Here is a 20,085-nt window from a genome sequence, read left to right on the forward strand (position 1 = left end):
ACACACACACACACACACACACACACACACACACACACACACACACAGTCTGTTTGGACCCGATTTAACCAACCTATAGACCAAACCCAGCACAGAAGTCACTCACTTCACAGCGAATCTTCGTGAAAGCTCTCCATCCTGAAAGGACACTTGCTCTCATCCGTAATTATCTTTGGTAATATCAATCAAACACGGAGAGGCTTGCGTTTATGTATTTTAAATCCCGGCACTAGGTAAAAATTCTCCCTATATCGTCAATGATTGTACTGGTGCAACTGGAAAATCCTAGAACGTTTCAGTTTCATACACAGCATAATTAACTCATTTTTATACCAAGTCCTTTTAAGCCAGATCTTTTTGTTCCATGGACTTCTAACATATTTTACAGTTCTAATTCTCTTCCACTGTCCTACATTAATCAAAGCTGTAACCCCTGTTGTCTTTGTACTACAGAGTCAGAATGTGCCCCTGGCGAGGAATGGGGGAAAAGTCAACAGGAATTAAATTTCAGTGCAACTGTTTACTCAACTGTGGCCTGCAGTTATTGAAATTTTATCCGTGGTTTTGTGTGACTACCGCAGTAATGAATTCAGCATGGCTGTGATTTTCTCATTGCTGGTATTCTCACCTCAAGTAAAAACCTGTAGAATAAAAATGACGAAAACAACCCACGTCCATCCCGCCGACATTCGGGTCTCTCCGAACTGTTTAATTGTAGCAGTTTTCAGTCTGTTAGAAAACTGATGAGGCGAGTCCCGTGAAACTTTTTTCAATCCTGAGGGGGTGTTTTTCTTATTTCATCTACAGATTTTCTTTCCCCCCAACAACCTGTTAAGAGCCTCATCATACACTTAGGAAAGTCACATAGCTGTCAGTATTTTATTTTAAAAGGCCTGCCAACCACAGTATGTGGGGTTTTAGCCACAATGATAGACCCAACTGCTTTCTTCCTTCCCAAAACATATCCTTGGCAATTAAAAATAAAATTGTTATAAAAATATTAAAAGCACTTCGAAGTACAATCAAAAGGTACTGACCTTTATACCAATAACCCATAACAACGTAATTTCCAAAGTGGTCACAGCCGAGACAAAGACATGAATAACTAATTTTGCTACTATGATTTTCAAGGAAGATGCTGTTAATATGCATGTATACAACTTTCTTCTGTGAGGTCAACTTGTGGTTGCTGTTCGTGGGGTCAGGCTGTGTGTGTGTGTGTGTTTGTGTGTGCGTGCGTTGATGGTATAAAAGTAAAGTTTTTGGCTGGCTTACGACTTTGAGATAGTGGATGATTTTCAGTTTTTCAAATAAAAATCAGAAGAAGTTACTTTTCATTTATCCAATTAACATAATCTAGATACTAATGACTCGGGGTTCATACCACATCAGTCAATAGCCCCACTTCAACCACTCCATAAAGAAACAGTTGACCGGGCTTCCCTGGTGGCGCAGTGGTTGAGAGTCCGCCTGCCGATGCAGGGGACATGGGTTTGTGCCCTGGTCTGGGAAGATCCCACATGCTGCGGAGCGGCTGGGCCCGTGAGCCATGGCCGCTGAGCCTGCGTGTCTGGAGCCTGTGCTCCGCAACGGGAGAGGCCACAACAGTGAGAGGCCCGCGTAACGCACAAAAAAGAAAAAAAGAAAAAAAAAGAAACAGTTGACCTTGGCCTCTGTATGGTAAGGGCACAGAAAACGGCAAACCATATTACCAACTATTTATTCTCAATAGAACCATAAACATCTGAGAATATCAAATGAACAAATACACACACAAACACATGGATACCTTTCTACCATATACTGATAGGTTTTGTCAATAACCACATTGGGTGGAATTTGGCCATTTGCACTAATGCAAGTGCCCAAAGTTTATACACAACATACATCATAAATCCCAGCTGATGTGATGCCCAGGAAGCAGGCACTATCGGATTTGAGCTGCCACTAAAAGAGAGATCAAATCACTTCAAGTCCTCTGAATTAAGACCTTAGCTTGTCTGTTAGTGTCCTCTTTCTCTCTGTTGTATCTTTCCCCAACAGATTCCATTGTCTCATGCAGGTTCCACCAACTTCCGATAGACTAACAATCTAATGGTTCCTTATTTGTAAAAAATTCTTAGTAAGGAGAAAATAATACATGTTTTAGAGCCTGTCAAAGGCTATATCCCTAAAACAAGGAGGGACTGCCTTGGCTTCTCTGATATAGATTCCAAGAAAATGGTTTGAGAAAAGGTTTCTGTTTTTCTTTCTCTTCCCTCAACCCCCAGCGCAATTTCCATTTCACTCAGAAAGTCCAAAGATGCACCATTCTTTTTACACCTTTTTCCAAATGGCACCATTACTTTGTACTGAGTAAATGAATCAAACTCTAAAATGCAACAAAAATCATCCGTTATCATTAACAAAAAGAAACAATATTTCCTAATTACAAGAGAGGCTGGGAAAACAATGTTTATCTTCAAGCAAATGCTGTTTACTTATTTGAATCTGCATCAACACTGGCCACACAATGCCATTTTCTGGGTCACACCATTTACCATTTGGAAATATTTTACCAGTCACTCCCAGGTACCCACTTAAATGCCTACAAAGGATATAACAGAATGAATACATCGCAACTTACGTGCATTTTGGGGAGCCACCACTAAGAGAGCACTTAAAACATTAACAGGATTTAGTCACATACCAACTGCCATATGTATGTAAGAAACATGTGTAAGTGGCCCATCTCCCTAAATTTCTCCAGGTAGCAGCAAGCAGTTTCTTACACCGATGCCTATGTTATTGATGTCTTGTTATTTACCCAATTCTGCTTGGGTATTTCCATTTATTTCTATTCTCCCAAGTCACCTACTTTTCTCTCTTATAGCCCTCATTTCTCTTTTATCCTTGATCCCTTATTTTGTTTCTCTCATCATAAGGCTTAATAAGTCTATGTATTTATTTTTTGATTCAAGCACTGGGAACCATTTCTCCAAAGATCTGTTTTATTGCAAGTAGTTAAACTTTAGGCTGACACATTAGAGGCTCAAAGGAAGTGGCCAGAGGTCCACCCAACCTCATTTTCAACCACCATTCCCCAAGACAGAGGGGGCTTCCAAGACTCTACTTCTCAAGCCCTTGGCAGTTCCGTCTCTTAAAGCCAGTCACTGGGGCCCTGCTGTGCTAGTGGCTTCAAAGATGGTGCTTACGGTCAGGGAGCCGGTGAGCACCAGACATTCGCAGCGGTCAAACGTCAGGGTAAGCAGTAGCATCGGCACCCACCGCCCGCCCCAGCCCCCGCTCCAGAGCTCAGTACCTGCTGCTGCTGCACGTGGGCCAGATCGGCCGCCCCCACGTCCACGGCCGGCGTCTCCCCGTTGGGCCGCCCTTCCCGGAGGCCGCCGCACTCTAATAAGTGGTTGCCGCCGCTTGACCCATTCTGGATGGCTGAACCGTTACTTTTCGTCTCAGTCCCAGATTCTTGCATCATGACTCAAAAACCTGGTAGAAGGATTTTGAGGAGGGAGCCGGGGAGAAAGAAAAAAGCAGCTGTTAGCACAGTTGTTGTATATTAGGAGAAGGGCCCTGCCTTCAGTGTTGCCAAAATCTGTAAACAGTTGTCATTTCCTTTCACTCACGTTACCCCTGAGAAATGGTCCAATTGCCTAGTTTTTGAACACGGAACTGTAGAGCACAGGGAACTCTATCACTATTCTCTAACAGCCTAGACGGGAAAAGAATCTGAAAAAGAACAGATGTACGTATATGGGTAACTGAACCACTTTGCTGCTGTACACCTGAAACTGACACAACACTGTAAATCAACAAGAGTCCAATATAAAATAAAAATTAAATTAAAAACTTGAGAAAAACAAATTCAAGTTTTGTTCTGAGAGCTAGTTCTGAGAACTAGTATTGTTCTGTATATGTTATCTTTTTCCCCTTAGAAGAGAACAATTATTTTCAGGTGAACCTAGAATTTATGGTTGAATTTCTGTGATTATATCTGTGATTATTATATATTTTTTTGCTCAAAAACTGGTAAGTCATTCTGTTCAGCGTGTAACATTACATTTTAGTATGTGCAGGCTCTGTGTTGTGTGTTACACTCTTAGAGAAATATTCTGCAAATTCAGTCTATCAGGAGATGACGCACATTACCAATAGGCTCCCCTGAGGTAATTCGTGCTGAAAACCCTTACACTCGAAACCCAAAAAGCATTTTACTGATTCACACTCCTTGGACTCATTCAGGTATTGAAACTCTTCAAAAGTGGCCTTTCCAATAAGATAGGCCTCTTTGAGGGAGAGGAAAAAAAAAACTCCCCACTTTTCAGAAGCTAAACAAATTCAGACTCTTATCTTTGCCTTATGGTTAAAATTCTCCTGAGAAGTCCCATTCAAAGTTAGGTGTTTCTCATACTGGATTCCTAACCTCTAGCTTGGTTTAAGGCCTGAAAGGTCTGGGCCTTCTTGTTTGTTTTGGAGAAAACGTTGCCTAGGCAGACCAAAGAAAAGTTCTGAATCTGAACGTACTAAACATCAAATTAAAAAAAAAGAGAGAGATATATATAGTAGTCCCCCCTTATCCACAGGGGATACGTTCCAAGATCCCTAGTGGATGCCTACTGAATCCTATATATACTATGGTTTTTCCGATACATACATACCTAAGACAAAGTGTAATTCCTAAATTAGGCATGGTAAGAGATTAACGATAATAACTAACAAGAAAAGAGAACAATTACAAAAATTACTATAATGTAAGTTATGTGAATGTGGTCTCTCTCTCTCAAAATATCTTGCTAGACATATTTAATGCCTTTTCCATCTTAAATAAGCACTTATCACACACTATGGCCATAACTTTTGCCACTCGAGGTATGACAGCAAAACTAGCATGAATTTCTTTTTTCTTGATTCGTTCTTCCCATAGATCTTAGCAACTTCACCACGTGATTTCTTTTCTTTTCTTATTACGTCGAGAACTTTCACCTTCTCTCTCTCTCTCTCTTTTTTTTTTTTTTTTTTTTTTTGCGGTACGCGGGCCTCTCACTGTTGTGGCCTCTCCCATTGCGGAGCACAGGCTCCGGACGTGCAGGCTCAGCGGCCATGGCTCACGGGCCCAGCCGCTCCGCGGCATGTGAGATCTTCCCGAACCGGGGCACGAACCCACGTCCCCTGAATCGGCAGGCGGACTCTCAACCACTGCGCCACCAGGGAAGCCCTCACCTTCTCTCTTAAAGGAGGCACTTTATGGCTTCTCTGTGGCACCTCCAAATTGCCGGCATCACTCGTCTTGTGCTTTGGGGCCATCATTAAGTAAAACAGATGTTACTATTTTACTTAAGGTGTAACAGGTGAACACGAGCACTGTGATACTAAGACACAACCGAGATGGCGACTAAGTGACAAATGGGGGGGGAAACGCTGGACGAAGGGGTGACTCCCAGTGGGTTGGAGCAGGATGGTGAGACTTCATCACGCTGAGAATGGCGTGGAATCTAAAACTTAACAACTGTTTATTTCTGGAACTTTCCATTTAATATTTTTGGATTGAGGGTAACAAACCTCAGAGGGCAAAGCTGTGGATGAGGGAGGACAACTGGAGGTCCAAGGCAAGTCGCTAGAGAATGTGGCCTTTGTGTAAATACATTTCGCACTCCTTGTTGCTCTCTGGGTACAAAACCATCATCCCAAGGAGGCAATTCAGCTCTCGGTAAAGATGCCCAATCATGACGAAAGACAGTATCTGCTAATATCAACTGTGACCACCTACTGATCACCAGTGTTGTGCTAGTCCCGGGGATTCATATGTATTCTCCAATTTAGTTCTCAGGACAATTCCTAGCTCCAGTTTCTACATGAGAAAACTAAGGCTCTGTGAGACTTACTTTAATTTGCCCAGTAAATATCATAGCCACTAGTGGTGGAACCAAGATTTGGACAAATTCAGTCTGACGTGTTTTCTTAAAGTTGAGGTGAGGCGGGGGAAGGCAAACAGTGAAGATGCCAGGGTCACACTTCAAGTAGAGAGGCCAGAAAAAACAACAGTCACCAAAGGAAAATGGCAGCTCAAACGTCCAAGCTGAGAAATGCCCGTATAATTAAGACTTCAGTAAAATGTGAAACACCAATCCTAGATAAAAGGGGCGGGGGGGAGATAAATTGGTTGGGAGATTGGGATTGACACATCCACACTATTATATATAAAATAGATTAACTAGTAACTACCTACTGTATAGCACAGGGAACTCTATTCAGTTCTCTAATGAACTATGTGGGAAAAGGCTCTAAAAAAGAGTGGATATATGTATATGTGTAACTGATTCACTTTGCTGTACAGCAGAAACTAACACACCATTGTAAATCAACTATACAATTTTGTATTGATAAAAACTAATTTAAAAAAGAAGGGCAGAAAACTTCTAAACAAATTGATTCAAATCATGGAAAGACATATGTACCACCAGTGTTGCAGATTTCTCCCCCCACACGTGAAATATGTGACAACAGGGAAATTTAAACACTCTGGGCATCTTTAGAGGAGGTTGCCTTCTTGCTAGGATTGGTTTTAAGTCTCTTTTCTATAAACTCGTACAAAAAACAAATGGAAGAATTAAAGCAGAAAAATTCCTATCTGTCTTTATTTCCTTTCAGTGCATAGTATTATCCAATGTAACTACAAACTTCATAAACCCAGAAGACATATCTTTTTTTAAAGTTAATCCAATACTGAACTGGATTAAGAATGGCATTTTTTGTTAACAGGTGGGAAACAAACTCAGACACAACAGCTGATTCACTCTCGTCTCTTTAGATCAGATATTTCAGTGATTATAGTCCTTTAAAAATTGTGTTCATATTCTTACTGTCTGCAGAGTAAAGAATCTACCAAAAAACAGCTAAAGCTTTCTCCAGTATGCAAGAGCCAGGCAAAATGCAAGTACCTAGTTTATCACCAAAAAATAAATAAATCTGTCAAACGTAGGTACTTTTCCCCCCAACATTTCAGTTTCTCCGCCACAAACTTGCCCATGTATATAGAAGCTAAGGAAAAGACAGTGTTTAGGGATTTAAGGAAGAGAACGGTTGTCTTAGTGGTGAGCAAGGAAACCCATTTAATTATTAGGATATGTCACAAGCATAGCTAAAGAAAAAAGAAAAAAGAAAAAAAGTTTTTAGCCTTCCAGAAAGCCTATCCATTACAGGGGTTTCCCACCCTACAAAGACAAAAACACTGTCCATACCTAAACTCTATACCTGCCCTCAGAACGGGGTATATTTAGCCAAACAGCCTGTCCTCAGGGGGCAGAGCTACAGGTAAAATGCTGCTTTCAAACCACGTGACCATCAGGACCCCAGACCTGAAGACAGGTGTCAGTCGAAGAGTCCCCGCTCCTGTTTCCGGAGTTTGACACCATCATGGTGGGTGGAGTACGAACTACCCCCAGTGCACAATTTGATGAGAAGGGTTTGGTCCATGCAGTTCCAAAGAAGACTGCCAAGTCCTCCAGCACAAGTTTTGCAGGCATCAAGCCAAGCAGCTTGGCTTGCGAACCAGGTTTGTGCGAGTGCAGGCTTTGGGACCAAAATTGCATAAAGGATTATTTTGGTCCGAGGATGTCCTTAATTAGTCAAGTGCTAACAGTAGTATGTCAGTTGGAAGATTTAAATTTTCCCATAATCTCCCACACCAATCAGGAGAAAACAGGTTTTTTGAAAAGCACATGTGAAAAATGAGGAGTGTCGATGTCTAAGAACATTTCTAACAATATCTGGCCTGGCAGTTCTTTCTTTCTATGGAATGTTCCAAGCCATTTAATAAGCCTTTATATCTGTGTCACGCTGCACAAACTACAAAGCCCTCTTATGTGTTTTTCAAACGCAGAAGAATTCTCTGAGGGAGAAAAAGCAGGGAATGCTATTCCCATTTTACAGATAAGAAAACTAAACCTCAGCAGGTTAAGGAAGAGATGCCGCCAGAATCACTCCCCATTGCAGACGTGAACTTGTCCGTTCAAAAACCGGTGAGAGAATTTCCCATTTGCAAAGTCCTGTGCTAGGTGGTGATGCAGAGTACATGGACGGAAAGAAAACAAAGTCAAAACCCAAAAAGACAACAACGAGGGTGGCAGGTAGACAAAGAAAAGCGTATAAAATACAAAGCTGAAAGTGTCAGCATTCTTTAGCGAACCACTGTATTTGTCTCTTTCTATTGAGTTTTACAATTTTAGCGTCACCTAAAGCAAGTCACGGGAGAGGCATCTGTGTTTTCTAACATAGCATGCTGGACCCTCTATTCTTCCGTGCTTGTCCCAGGCACCCCGTGTGCGTTAGCCTCCACTTTCCTCTGGGACACCCTAAAACCAATGAACTGCTTTGCTCGTGACAAACTGAGAACAACAAATAGCGCACCACCATCCAAAGTGCCTGAACAGGAAAGACATGGCACCTGGAGGGCACGGCCATGCCACACCCACTCATAAGTCCTTTCTGGAGAAACAAAGCCCAACCTTCCTCTGACTTTCTCTATGGCTTCTCTGAAGGCGCGGGGCGTGTTTAAATCACATATGATCCATTCAACACAACCTCACAAAAGCTGATGCTACAAATCCCACAGATGTCGGAAAGCTTAAGGAAGCCAAAATGACCCGCTTCTCGTCTTGCTTGGAAACATTACAGAGCTACTGATTTCAAAAGATCGATTTTTGTGCTGGAGGGACTTGTAGGAAGGATAAGAACTGAGTTTAGCGTGCTTATTTATTGTCGTTGCCAACAGAGCTGCTCTCTGGAAGTATTCTGGAAAATTCATAATATCCTGGCCAATGTATTTATAGTAAATGAAAGCAATGCTTTCTTATTATGATTATTTCCTTGGTTACAGTGTTGATGCTGAAAATTTAAGGAAAATAAAGCCCTTGTTATCATGCTTGTGAAAGATTTTAAGCTAACAAAAAGTTCAGTCTTGATTCCAGGGCAGTTAATTAAGGTTGACCAAGTCAGGCAGAAGTAAATTAACTTGGCTGATCAATTATTTATATGAAGCAGAATAAATGCCCTTAAAGAACTTGGTCTGTTCATGAAAGGATGTGTAAATTAAACTAAACATAGTTTTGTAAAATATATTTCTACGTCTATGGGGAGAGGAGAAGGAAAGCTAATGGTGAAATCACTTTTTAGGAAAATGACTAGAGTGATTACATGGTCCTCCTCCACCCAGAGAAGAAAAATCCTCTCTCTCATTGTTCATCCACGTGTGAGGACAGAAGGAAAATGGCATGCATTTTGAAGAGATAACGGAAGCTGTGAGGAAGAAAAAAAAAAGAAGGAAGGATGGAAAGGTGGAAGGAAGGAAGTGACGGAGGAAAGGAGGAAGTGGGGAGGAAGAGGACAACTCTAAAAATGGAGAGACTATGTGAATTCCTACACAAGCATCCCTCAGAGACGTTGCAGGTTTAGTTCCAGACCACTGGCACAAAGCGAATATCGAACAAAGTGAATATCGCAATAAAGCGAGTCACAATTTTTTTTGGTTTCCCAGTGCACATAAAAGTTATGTTTCCACTATACTGTAGTCTAATAAGTGTGCAATAGCATTATGTCCGAAAAACAAGCTACATCCCTTGATTCAAAAATACTTCATTGCTGAAAAATGCTAACCACCCTTTGAGCCTTCAGGAAGTTGTCATCTTTTTTGCAATAGTCATATCAAAGATCACTGATCATAGATCACGTCAACAAATATAACAATAATGAAAAAGTTTGAAATCTGGCAAGAATTACCGAAATGTGACACAGAGACACCAACTGAGCAAATAATGCCGGAAAACACGGGGCCGACAGACTTGTTCGACACAGGGTTGCCACAAACCTTCAATTTATAAAAAAAGAAAAAAAGAAAAATGCAGTATCTGTGAAGTGTAATAAGGCGAAGTGCAATAAAAGAAGGGTATGCCTGTATTCTGGAAATCTTGAACACGTTCTGACTCCATCATCAGTTACACTCCACACAGGGTGTGCAGACGGGTCAAGAAGGAGGGTGGGAGTCAGGCTAGCTCTTGTTCTAAAGAAGTACTCTTTGGAACTTCCCGGGTGGCACAGTGGTTAAGAATCCACCTGCCAATGCAGGGGACATGGGTTAGATCCCTGGTCCGGAAAGATGCCACATGCCACGAAGCAACTAAGCCCGTGCACCACAACTACTGAGCCTGCGCTCTAGAGCCCACAAGCCACAACTACTGAGCCCGTGCACCACAACTACTGAAGCCCACGTGCCCAGGAGCCCACATGCTGCAAACACCTAAGCCGATACGCCTAGAGCCCGTGCTCCACAACAAGAGAAGCCACTGCAGTGAGAAGCCCGCGCACCGCAACGAAGAGTAGATCCCGCTCGCCGCAACTAGAGAAAGCCCACGCGCAGCAATGAAGACCCAACGCAGCCAAAGATAAAAAAAAAAGAAGTACTCCTTAAAATCCTCATGTTGCATCATGAAGTTTCAAAATCCTGATCACGTTCATGTGGTTCAGGAAAGAAGCAATGAAACCTGTGTCTGTATTAAGAATATAAAGCCAACATGCACTTCTGGGTCTCATCAGGTAAATGATCGGGTTCCCTTTAAATGTGCAAACGACTTACCTGGCAACATGACACACACCTCGGCGTTTTAAGGTGTAGCTAAGGGGATCACCCACCCCCCCATCGTAGTTCAGTGGGGTGGCCTGGGAAACTAAACCACCCGGTACTCTTACTTACTCTCATTCAAGTCAGGGAATCAAGCCACAGAAAGCATCCAGACGGAAGTTAGAGCCTCTCAGTAGAAGGCTTTACATTTCCTAGAGTGAGACACATGCTTTTCAATCGTTCACCCTTTACCTGGCAAGATGCTACTGGGGCAGGTGGCAGTGAGGAGATGAAGGGCTGGTGGAGGGGATTACAAGTGAAGTGTAGGGGTTAAGGAAGCAGGCGATGGAGGGGCCTCGACTGGCCCCAAGATACTGAATGACCGTCTACGAGTGGTGAGCTCACGGCATACTCTCAAAGATAAAACAAGAAGGGGCGGGGAGTGGGGGGGAGGAAGAAAAGACCAGGTGAAACAGAGTGACCACAGTTGATTATTTTCTCATCCAAGAGCACTTCCGCAAGCTGTCAATGAACCCTTCAGACACCACCGTCTGTCCGTCCACTGCCCCCACTGGCAGGAGTCCCATTTCATGGAAAGACCATCCGAGAGCCAAGTTTAGGAAGACAAGTCAGGGTGCTGACTGTGCTGTGAAGGCACCATCTTCCAATACCAAATTTTCATAATTATAACAGAAAGGCGTAAAATTTTCTAATGCATGGCAGTTCAAAAAGTAATCAAGGGAAGGAGCCGGAGGGCTATTTTAATATATGCAAAGCTAGTGACCCACAGTAAATGGGAAGTAAGCCACAATGAATACAAATAATGCACACAGACTGAAGTCTTGGTCTGATGAGAGACGGCTAAAATTAACACCCAATTAATTTCCGAATTGACAAACAAATGAAACCCATAAATCTACTTTCTCATTAATTTTCTCGTGGTATAATTTAAAGCAGTAATATGAGGGCAAAAACTGAGCATTATCCATCATAAATACCAAAAAGATAGCAGTGTAACACCATAAATTATGCATATTACCTGTTGTTAAAAATGATTTATGAATTATCAACTTTATCATGCACTGTAGATATCTAGATCCATCTTTAAAAACCTGAAATTTCTTCTTAAAGAGGAAAAAGTTCAGGAGCAATGAAATGGTCAAAAGCATGTTAAAAAAAAAAAGTGGGGGCTTCCCTGGTGGCGCAGTGGTTGAGAGTCCACCTGCCGATGCAGGGGACACGGGTTCGTGCCCCGGTCCGGGAGGATCCCACATGTCGCGGAGCAGCTGCGCCCGTGAGCCATGGCCGCTGGGCCTGCGCGTCCGGAGCCTGTGCTGCGCAACGGCAGAGGCCGCAACAGTGAGAGGCCCGCGTAGCGCCAAAAAAAAAAAAAAAAAAAAAAGTGGCCACTTATTTAGTCATATGGGAGGATTAGGGCCAAATTGGAATCTTCACAGATCTTAGGTTAGAAGGGATTGAGAGTATCATGCAGGTGATAGGCTGGGCCTCTCGGGGAGGAGAAGAAATAAATAAGTTCCAGGAGCACCCCTCCAAGGAAGCATTGGCATTTGTGTGTTAAAGGAGCTACCCATCCCTCTGCCCTTCAAGAACGCAGGAAATGCAGGGTTTGGTGTGAAAAAGGAATGGGTACAGGCCACAGTATGGTGGATACATCTCAGAGAGCCAGAATCTGTAACAACAGGGATTCAGTGAAAAAAGGAATCCTCAGCTGGTGAGAAGTGTGGGATGAAAATTATGTTCATTGTTAATAAGGTAATAATTAAAAACAATAATACTGCAGAAATTAATAATAATGTAGCTCTCTTACCTTTACAGCTCAAAGGAGGGAAGAGAAATAGGAACTAGTTTCTATTTATCAATTGAACCAGAAGCACTTTATATTTATCAATTAAATGGGAAAAAAAGCATTCAGATTAAAATGACTTCCTTCTGCACCTCTCCACCTCCATGTGTTTAATAAGAATTAAAAGCCAAAAATTCCTTTATCTCCAACTTGACTTTCAGACACGCCTTGCACAGAATAGGAATTCAATACATAATTGCTGAATTTTTAACTAAATGATTACACAACAGAAAAATCCAAGTCCAACCTCTCAATCAAATGAGATCAAGGGCTTGTAGTCACCACCTTTTATGTTGCTTCTTCTAAACTACTCTGTTTCCTGTACTTCTTGGGAATGACTAACCGTTTTGCAGTTCTAAAACTCCGAAAAGAACTTGTGCCATTAAATCATTTTAAGTCTTCATAGAAGTATGACTGTCCCAGTTGGAAGAGAATTAGAAGAATAGGGTGGTAACGAAATGACGTTCCTAACAAAAAGATGGTTTCCCTTTTCTACCAGCCTTTCCAGGTGAAGACAGGAGACTTCGAACTTCCAAGGAAAAGGCATTTCTCAATTTTAATTCCAGGGCAGCAAAGCTTTGCAGAGAAACTGTAGATGCCTCCGTCTCACGACCTGTTGTAACCAAGCTTTCTGAGACTCTGTACTCTTTATAAGACATCCATGAGTACAAACGACAAGCATCCCACTCTCTTAAAAGTTTGTATTTTTAGAACTTCGGCAACCATTGGTCTTGTTTTCCTTCTCTCTCAGTAGACAAGAGTTTAAGTGTTGTGATCATGGCAACTGTGGGCAAACTATAGAAGTTAGAAAGAAGCCGCTCTAGGAAACAGAAGTACAAAGCAGAATCCATACCCACTCCCTGTCATATTAATCCAGACGAGCTCAAATAATTAAACAGAGACTAAAAAGGAGCCTTGCCAATCCAGGACTAGGCTGTTTGCTTTGCCACAAGGAGGCCGCTGAAGCTTAGGGTTTGACGGAGCCAGGTGTTCTGCGGAGCTTAATTAAAATGCATTTTCATAGAACAAAACAGATTTTAAGTTTGAGGACTAACAAAGCCTGTAGAACTTTAATCATTCAAACAGCTGAACTCTCAGAAAGAGTCTGGTGGAATAAAGTGACAGACAACCAGTTCAGAATATATATATTTTTTCACTTCCATATTTTATATAGTTGCACATACATGGGGCTGGGTTCCTAACAGCAATTAATGACCAGCATGTTCGATGACACACTTCACGTGTCTCCCATTTCTCCTGCAGCCCCTAACTGCTATGGTGGCCAAAGTGAACAATACGCTCACAGCATCATGGCAACTTCATGAATGCAGCCCATCAGAAGTCTGTTGCTTGCATTTCTCCATTGCGTGAAAGGGACAATTATTTAATTTTATCCTTGAAAAACTCCAATATGAATGTATGCATTTCTCCCCCCTCCCCAAAGTCACTCTTAACAGAGAGATTAGCAGGCTTTTACTGACATGAAAGACCACCATTTGTTGAAGGTCATGACCCCCCAGCCTCCAGCCTCACCCCAGTCTGTGGTGTATCCTTGTAATTTACAGCAAAGGCTAGCAAGCCCTGCCCAGTGTTGAAACACAAGGCAAAGTCAGAAACAGCAACAAACAATAATTTAAAAAACAGAAAACAAAGATGATGTGAGCTGAGTTTGCTCTGTTGTTTGCAAAACATGACAAAAGACAGGCTCCTGTTGGCTTTTATCTAATGTGCTTGCCTGTGTCCAAGAGTCTGTCTGTCTCTCTCTCTCTCTCTCACACACACACACACACACACACACACACACACGCACATGCACATGCACACACACACCCTCCAAGCCGAATAAAGAGATACAAGGTCTGTTTTACTTAACTAGAAAGGATACAATGCCTAAGTGCATTTTAAAATGAGACAGGTAAGTGTAACAGGTAAGAATCAAAATACTAGCTTTTAAAAATATATCCCTGCATATTAATTGCATGTTTTCCTCTCAGGATGTCTCTGTATCACAGAGGAATTGTTCAGAACATATTAAACTAAAAGTTTATCTTCCTTTTTCAAACTTGATAGAGTACATGCATCACAGACGGTCCATAGAGAGCCCACAGGACAACACACAACACATACCAAATGCAAAATCCAAGGATTGTACCTTTTGGAGGTGATTGCCTTGTTCATAGCACTAGACTTTTTCTCCTAGACCTTTTAAGTCCTTGTTTGTTCCACAAAGAGTTTTCTAGCCATCTGATGTTCTATTACTGAGCTACTGGCCTTTCAGGAGAGCTCTCTCCCTTCTGAAAAAAGCAAACAACTGCATAGATATCATTACACTAAGGAAATCTCTTAGAAAAACCAAACAACTCGCTAATCTCTCCAGCCCCTTCATCTAAGCAAAAGATAAGAAAAGCAAACCTAAGTCTGTTTCAACCACATTCCAGGGACAAGTTCCCCTTTTCCTTTCTTTATCGAAATTCTAGCATTTAAATTTTTTTGTTGTTTGTGTGTCTGTGTGTGTGTGTGTGTGTGTGTGTTTTTAAAAAACAGACCTTGCAGGATAAACTGCTGCTCACACCCGCAAACAAAGCAATATTTGTTTAATAACGATTGCTGCCATGGGTACAGTAAACAAGGGGCCCAGCACTTGTGTTTATGAACAAACACATCATCTTACAAGAGCAATTTAACATTAACCAGGTGGAATAATCAACAGATTTCATAGGTGACACCAGGGGCAGGACTAATGTAAACAGAACTGGGGAGGAGAGTGGGGCTACTCTTAGGGAATCAAGGTCGAGGTAAATGCATTACAGAGTAAACAGCTACAAAGAAGGCAAGATAAACAAACAGTCGTTCTTCTGACATTTAGAGAGGCAGAAAGGTTGCAGTTACATAGATCAGCTGCCGACCACCATGAAATCAAACCAGTTGGAGACCAGGCCTGCTCGTTTGCACAATGCCATGTTTGCTTATAAACAACTATTTGCCGTTACCAACCTCGCATTCCTCATCATCACGTAAGCCAGAGCGAATCAAGTGAAATCCGGTTAACTCTTTACTGGTGAGGTTACTTGGCAATCCAAAAAAAGCATGGTCCCCTTTAAGAAAAAGAGGTTCCCCCCCCCCACCCCCCGCCGGCCCCAAATGAAACAGAGTTCAGTCAAATGCCCTTCTATTTCCTGGCTTGTAGATAAAAATAAAGCATCTACACGGTTTCAACTACTATAGGTTGCATCTGGTAACAGCTTTAAAAGACTGTAATATTTTCATGCTTGAGTAACCATGCATTCATTTCCTGGGCTCATCTCCTTTTATCAATGAAATATATGGGTCAAACACGGATTCAGACCCGGAATGTTTTACCTAGAAGGAAAGCCCTGATGTTCCTTTCTCCCCAAGTTTCTTGATCCAAGATACCCTCAAGCACACAGTATCCACAAACAGATCTGGAGCATTCTCCAACACCCTGCAAAAACCAAACTACACCTGGTGATGATTTTGCCCTTAAAAAAGATTACATAAATAAATTAATCAGTTGGTGTTACGTATGAGGATTCAGCAGTTCATACTGTCGGCTTATCAAAGGAATCTTAAGTCTTCAAAGCCAAGAGTAAACAAGCTTACTCCGTCCAGTAACAAAGTGTCACAAAGAAATGTTCCACCTTCAAAAATTTGTTTCATGTGTACTAACATGTAAAACAGTATGCTGTATATCATAAGAAAGTTATCATACTCTATGAGAGATACTATATTTAGGTATACAATCTGCAATTAAAACATTAGTTTGGGAATCTATTTTACAGATACTTTAACATTATTAAACTACTTAATTTTGATATGTGAATAACATCCATTACTTAAAAGTTAATAAGCAAAAACATACCGAAAGACAGTTTATCTATATCTTACATTTATGATCAGTTAATTAATTTTTAAAAATTCAGCATTATGTCAGTGCAAAGTACAGCAAAACACTGCTGGATAGCCGAAGCAGAATTTGAAAACAGAAAATGAAATTTTTAAAAAACACAAAAAACTAAAGATACACCTCAGAAGATTCTGGCAATTACATTAGTAATGATCAGATTATTGGAATTTCCATCTCTGTCTAAAAATTGTAACAAAATTTTACTGGTCTGCCCCCGCCAGCCCTGATCATCACACTGAATTCCACTACAGACTTCCTAACCTTCTCTAGTAGCTCGTTTCCAGCTCCTGCTGCAATAATCCAATCTTTGTTCTGCAACCCTGAAGTCACAAAGTAACAGGGTATTTTCTTTTGTGTTTTTGTTTTGTTGCGCTGTGGTTTGTTTCCTAAGTCCCTCCCTGCTGACTGTCTCCTTTCCCCAAACCAACACAGCCCCTGAGGCCTCAACACAACGCCTGGAGAAGAAATTTCCATGGAGGGTTCAGTGCCCTAGGAAGAGGGAATTTCTCAGGCTCGTGGACCTGTTCCCACCTTCCGGTCACTGGGAAGGGACACGGAGACGTCTCCCTCTTCTGCCCTAGAAAGCCCTCTGGGGCTCAAGCTGTTCCACTGCCCTAGAGAAGGAAACCCAGCCTTGCTCAACTCTGGCTGCTGGAACAACACAGAGACTCTTCCTCAAATGCTTTGGGAACGGAACGTTCTCAAATTCCATGCTCACTGCTCTGCGCATGCGGCTGAGATGACTAGGAAACAGAGAAGTCCCTAATCCTGTGTCCCAGCGAAACTCAAGGGAGAAAAAAATGGAGAAGTAAAAGCATAACGCTGTGTCCTCCCATCCCTGCTGCCCGTCTTCAATGGAAAATGCTGATGACTCACTATACACACTTCTCATTTTTTCCAGGAGTTCTCCTGACCTTCATTTTTATTTTCTCTACCTAAAGTCTGGAGAAACTAGACTACTGGTCAAGGATTATAAATAGGGTGTACAATTCTACATGGTAATCCAAAGAGCTGTAAACATTTTCCTCGGTAAAGGTCAGTAACCAGGCCCTGGAGTTTTTAACGCCATGCTGTCCTTAGGTACATAATCATCACCCAAATGGAGACTCCTTTGGATTCTGCGATGGTTCTACTGATTCCTTACCGTGAGTGGGATAGATAACATGCCTTTCTCCTCTACCCCAGTTGCAGTGGTAAACTTGTTCTAATCCACCTTTTGTTGTACCTGTATGTGTCTATTTACTTATTTTATTCCCCAAAGACCCTAAATGTTTAAAGCTTTATTTACTAAAAAAAAAAATTAAAGTAAAATGAATCAAAGAGGAAGAGAAAGTGCATTTATGAAGAAGCCTTTCATACGACATTTAAAAATTTTGTTTTTACTTTCTAAAAATTTTTATTGAAATATAGTTGATTTATAATGTTAGTCTCAGGGGTACAGCAAAGTGATTCAGATATATATATATATACATATATAACTTTATATAAATATATATTTTTTAATATTCTCTTCCATTATAGGTTATTACAAGATATTGAGTAGAGTTCCCTGTGCTACACAGTAGGCCCTTGTTGGTTATCTGTTTTATATACAGTAGTGTGTATATTTTAATCCCCAACTCCTAATCATATAATCTGTTTGACAGACCATTTTAAAAACTGAAAAGAGTCCTGAGGAAGCTCTGGGGAGACCCAAGATTGGAAAGGACTGATTTATTCTTTCCACAACTCTTCTCTGGGACAATAATCTTACAAATCCTGAGATTCTTAGAGCGGTCATGCCATCTGAGTGGCCCCTTGAGCCAGTTTCCAAGCCTCAAGCATTCACTTCTACATCTACATTCATTATCTTTGCCCTCTTCATCTACACGTCCAATGTCATTTTTTAAATTTGTTCACTTTTGGCAAACATAAATCTATTTCAGAGAAAACTTTGTATCACTTCATCAAGTGGAAAAACCACTATGTGTCCCTCTGAAGGAAAGACTTTGTAATAAATGTGATACAACCCAACCAATGTTACTAAATTCTAGCTAGGTCCTACAGTCCACAGAGGCTCTGAGTGGAAGCCATGTTCTTTCTTTGTTAAATAGTGAGTTTACAATGGGAAGAGAGAGATTAAAGACATACTAGCTCCAAATGGAGACGTTCTCCTTGGCTTTACCAGAAGGATTAAAACAGACTGAAAATGGAATTGCTTCAGCATCAAATCACAGTAATGAGAATTGGTGGATGACTTATGAACCATCTAAAAATCCTCTTCAAACACACCAGGGAGTGGTACAAGCTTATGTCTTGGGAAACTGAGCTAGAGAAGGCCTAAGAGATCCACGCTGGGACCAGGCTACATCCCTGACTCTTAAGCACAGTGTTCCTAACAGTGCAACTCACAAAGCACTTATAGAGAGCCTACTGTATACACTTATGCTGCTAAAGAAATAATCAACTGACTAGACTCTCTACTTTTGCCCCTGAACTGGATGGGACTCCTATAGGCCGTGGGTATGATGCTTGTAGAAGACACCTTAAAAATCAAACCAGCAGCTCTAACACAAGCCTCCCTCCCAGGCCTGCCTGTTCTCACATCATCAAAAAGCTAGTCCAAGGGCCACTTAAGTAGAGCTGCCTTTCTTCAATGCAAGTTCAGAGTTTATTCATTACCAAGTAACTACTATATGATAAAAAACTATAAGCATATCATTCAAATGCTTTATTGGTCAAAAAGATAGATGCTTTTATTAGCCCAACCTTTTTTGTAATGGAGTGCCACTGATGACCCAGCATTAGCCTCATTCCCTGCTATTAATCACACTTCTAAGAGCCCATTTCGCCTTAAAATCTTAAGAAATTGCTATAATTTAAAGACATGGTGGCTACATAATGGGAAATGCCTCACAGATTGTATCATTTCACAAAATACAGTATTTTTTTATGGGAACAATGAACATAATGCTAAAGTATTACAAAATGGGGATAATTTTTATATATAAAAGTGAGATGTAAGCTGTCTTTTCTTTTTGTGGCTTCCCACATTTGCACACTTTAATCACTGCCTTTACGAAGTTGATTAATAAGGCATAGGCGTATAGTTTACATAGATTAAAATCAATACCACACTCTCAAACAAATGAAAAATAAAAATGAAATGGAGAAAACCTTATGTACTAAGATAGAAAAAAAACATCGCGTGGCTTGAGAATATTCCATCAGTGGCAGATGCCTCATTCATCATATATCATTCCTGTGCCTTCTCTGTTCACATGAAGAGAACTAAAGCAAGCTCTTCAATAAGGGACTTCAGGACAAACTACAGGTATCTGTCAATTTACTTTCAGTGTGACTTCAATGATATAACGATGCCCTTACCTTCTAAGTCCTCATCTCATTAAACCACCCTTCATGACCATTTAGTACCCCTGAATATTATAAAGGAAGGCAGAGCTGAAAGAGTTTTTCAAAATATCGAGCTAAAATAAACCTTTTTCAAAGTGCCCCTTCAATTTTTACTACTACACAATTAGAACACAACATACATGAATTTTCAAATCCTGCCTATCCGAAAAAATGGTGACATTATATTATATGATGAATGAAGGGTAGGCTCCAATTAGGCACAAAGATGATGAGCAGATCTGGTTGTACATGACTGGGAGGAATAGAGAATCCGTCAGTCTTAAGTCAAGAACC

At 41.2% G+C, this 20,085-nt stretch overlaps 1 protein-coding gene across 8 annotated transcripts in view; it reads right to left on the reverse strand.

Annotated features, from left to right (window-relative positions):
• Positions 1–20,085, reverse strand: part of FOXP1 (forkhead box P1) — a 598,636-nt gene that overhangs the window by 227,329 nt on the left and 351,222 nt on the right. For 7 of the 8 annotated variants that reach the window (XM_029241873.1, XM_029241878.1, XM_029241872.1 and 4 more), the window contains one exon: positions 3,302–3,486. In XM_029241873.1, the coding sequence (XP_029097706.1) occupies positions 3,302–3,475 (174 nt within the window). In that variant the 5' untranslated portion in view covers positions 3,476–3,486. Of the gene's footprint in view, positions 1–3,301; positions 3,487–14,625; positions 15,018–20,085 lie in introns of those variants that run through there. The other variant, XM_029241877.1, reaches the window with a different exon arrangement.

The sequence above is a fragment of the Monodon monoceros genome, unplaced genomic scaffold (assembly GCF_005190385.1).
Source record: "Monodon monoceros isolate NGI ecotype Baffin Bay Population unplaced genomic scaffold, NGI_Narwhal_1 Super_Scaffold_3, whole genome shotgun sequence".
Lineage (NCBI taxonomy): Eukaryota > Metazoa > Chordata > Mammalia > Artiodactyla > Monodontidae > Monodon > Monodon monoceros.